At 34.8% G+C, this 2,524-nt stretch overlaps 1 protein-coding gene across 1 annotated transcript; it reads right to left on the bottom strand.

Moving 5' to 3' along the window:
- Positions 1–2,013: 2,013 nt before the first annotated feature.
- LOC129071519 (cytochrome c oxidase subunit 6B1-like) lies at positions 2,014–2,274 on the bottom strand. The gene has a single exon (XM_054574816.1). The coding sequence runs from the start codon at positions 2,272–2,274 to the stop codon at positions 2,014–2,016; it is 261 nt and encodes an 86-aa protein (XP_054430791.1).
- Between the last annotated feature and the right edge of the window lie 250 nt (positions 2,275–2,524).

Genomic DNA, 2,524 nt, shown 5'->3' with positions numbered 1-2,524 from the left:
GTGTAATCTGTGGATCACTCAAATAAGAAGGGGCAGTCCTCCATAAATGATGCTTCTACTTGGCAAGTTCACTGAGCCCTGAAATCTTGTTTGCAAAAATCAGATTGAATCCAATTGGTTCAGGTACCTTTCTTTAACAAAAGGATTCTTAACTCTATGACATCAGCAAGATATCAAAAAGATTAGCTGAAAGTCACTGGGTCTATGCAATGGAATAAATTATATATATTACCAGATAGTTCGGTATAAACATATATATTAGGACACTTGATAATGGTAACAAAAACCAACTTGAAGTAGCTTGAAGCAAAAGAGGGAATTTATTACATGGTTAAAGGGTCATCTCAGGCTGAGAAGCAGCCAGGTTTCAAGAAGCAAATAGCATCGAGTACAGGATAATTATCCAGATTCTGGCTCTCTTGTATTCTTCTCTCTTTACAACGTGATTTTTCTCTCTATAGACCAAGTTTTATGCCATAAAGTTTTATTTTGTTGTTGCTACCATTTGTTTGAAATTTGGGGAATCATAAAGGCTTCTGGACAAATCCTTTGCACATGCCAAAGTCTACTTTACTTTCACAAACATTTAAACTAATGAATATCACTTTTAAAAACTAAATAAAAAACACTGTAGAAGAGATTGAGATCTAGCATATTAGTAAATACAGATTCAGTGAGGATGCGTTTTGAGAGCTAATCTTAATTATCTATGGAAAAACCCTTTTTACTTTACCATGAAATTATAATATTAATTTTAGATTATATAATTAATAAAAAGAATAAAAAAATATACAGAAATCTTTTAAATCATGTCTTTCCATTCATAATGCATTAAACCCAATAAACCAGTAAGCTGGTTTACCCCTATGAAAACAAATTAATCTTTATTTTTCATGAAGGGAAAGTTGCATGTATGATGTCTAGAAAATACTCTACCATACTAAAAGAGTATGAGATGTTGAGATTTTTTGGTGAAATTCTTGAGGGAACATTGAGTTTATGGACTTTGATTAGGGGAAGTTGGTATAGACCTCCATCGTCATATTAAACACACACACACACACACACACACACACACAAAACAGGTAAAACTCAATGTTGGTGCCAGGTAACTCATGCAACTCAAAGATGTTTTAATGATAATTGCAAACTATTAAGGTGTGCAGGAAATACAGAGAACAGGGGAAATCATTTTAAGTTGGTCCAGTGATTTTGAATTTACAATAAGGACTGAAACATAAGACAGTATCACTTCCAAGTGTTCTGGCTTGTAAGCTGTAGCATGAAAATATCAAACAATTTTGATTTTGCTTTCTAATTGTTAATTAGTTATTTTGGATTGGGCACTTTCCAAACATTCTGAAAAATGTTTAAATAGCAGTAAGTATATTTGCATAAAATTTGCTAAAGAAAGCAATTAGAACTTGATTAATATGTAAATGTAGTCCAGTACAAATGTATCTATATAGAGTTTATTGAGTAAAACTCCCTTGTTGTAATAGAAACCCAGGTGTATTTATTTACTTTAAAATTGAGCTAATTGGTTTACAAAATTTTTGATATGCAAGAGTGGTTTATTTATTTGTTTTAGAGGCACATATGTGTTTGTATTATGCTATTTTTATTACTGAAGAAAAGTTTTAAAAATTATACAGACAATTAAAGGATCATAGAGATAAATTTGAGCACATACAGAGGCTTAAGGCTATTTCATATAATCATCTATTCTATTGTTTAACACACAGGAGGTGGTCACATTTTGATAAAATAAAAATTAAAAACAAAACAAAAAAATACTCACTCTGAAGCCCCTCTAACTGGTCCAGGTACTATTCCCAATCCAGCTTCTGGACCAATCATCCAGCTCTTTTACACATACAGTCTTAAACCTTTCCAACAAGCATTTATTATTAGTTAAGCCATGATTCAGGATCTAGGGTGGGATGTACCCAGGCACCCTTCACCTCCCTGGGGGAAAGATGCAGGACAGGGGACAGGTGGGGCGCAGCCAGTTCAGATCTTCCCAGGAGCTGTGCCTTCTGCCCCGCGGTCATCCCAGGCCGATTCCCAGGATATGGGGCAAAAGGACTTGTACATGTGCCAGTATTGTTTGCACACGGAGACATCGCTCCCTTTAGCAGTCATTGCCTTCTCACAGCGGGGCAAGTCCAGGTTGTTCTGCCAACAGTCCCTAGTCTGGTTCTGGTTAGGGAAGCAGCTGTCAAAAGGAGACGTCTTGAAGTTCTTGATTTTGGTCTTGATGTCTTCTGCCATTTTGCTGACGCCTGAAGGTGCCCCTGAAGCCACTTGAAGCTCAATGTCGAGAGTGAATTTATTTTATATTCCTACTACTCCCCGCAAAAAAATCAGTTGTTTTTTTCTTTTGTTACCAACTTAATTATCTGACATCAAACTCAAAATTAAACTAGTTTTTTTTTTCTAATATGGTTATCCTATAAACATATTTTTCTTATGTATAAGTTTTTCTTTACCATCTGGAACAGACAGTTAAAAATATCCATAC

Source organism: Pteronotus mesoamericanus, unplaced genomic scaffold (assembly GCF_021234165.1).
Source record: "Pteronotus mesoamericanus isolate MK-2021 breed Mesoamerican mustached bat unplaced genomic scaffold, CSHL_Meso_final contig_269, whole genome shotgun sequence".
Lineage (NCBI taxonomy): Eukaryota > Metazoa > Chordata > Mammalia > Chiroptera > Mormoopidae > Pteronotus > Pteronotus mesoamericanus.
The sequence above is the reverse complement of the archived record's forward strand: the minus strand, read 5'-3'. Positions and strand labels throughout refer to the sequence as shown.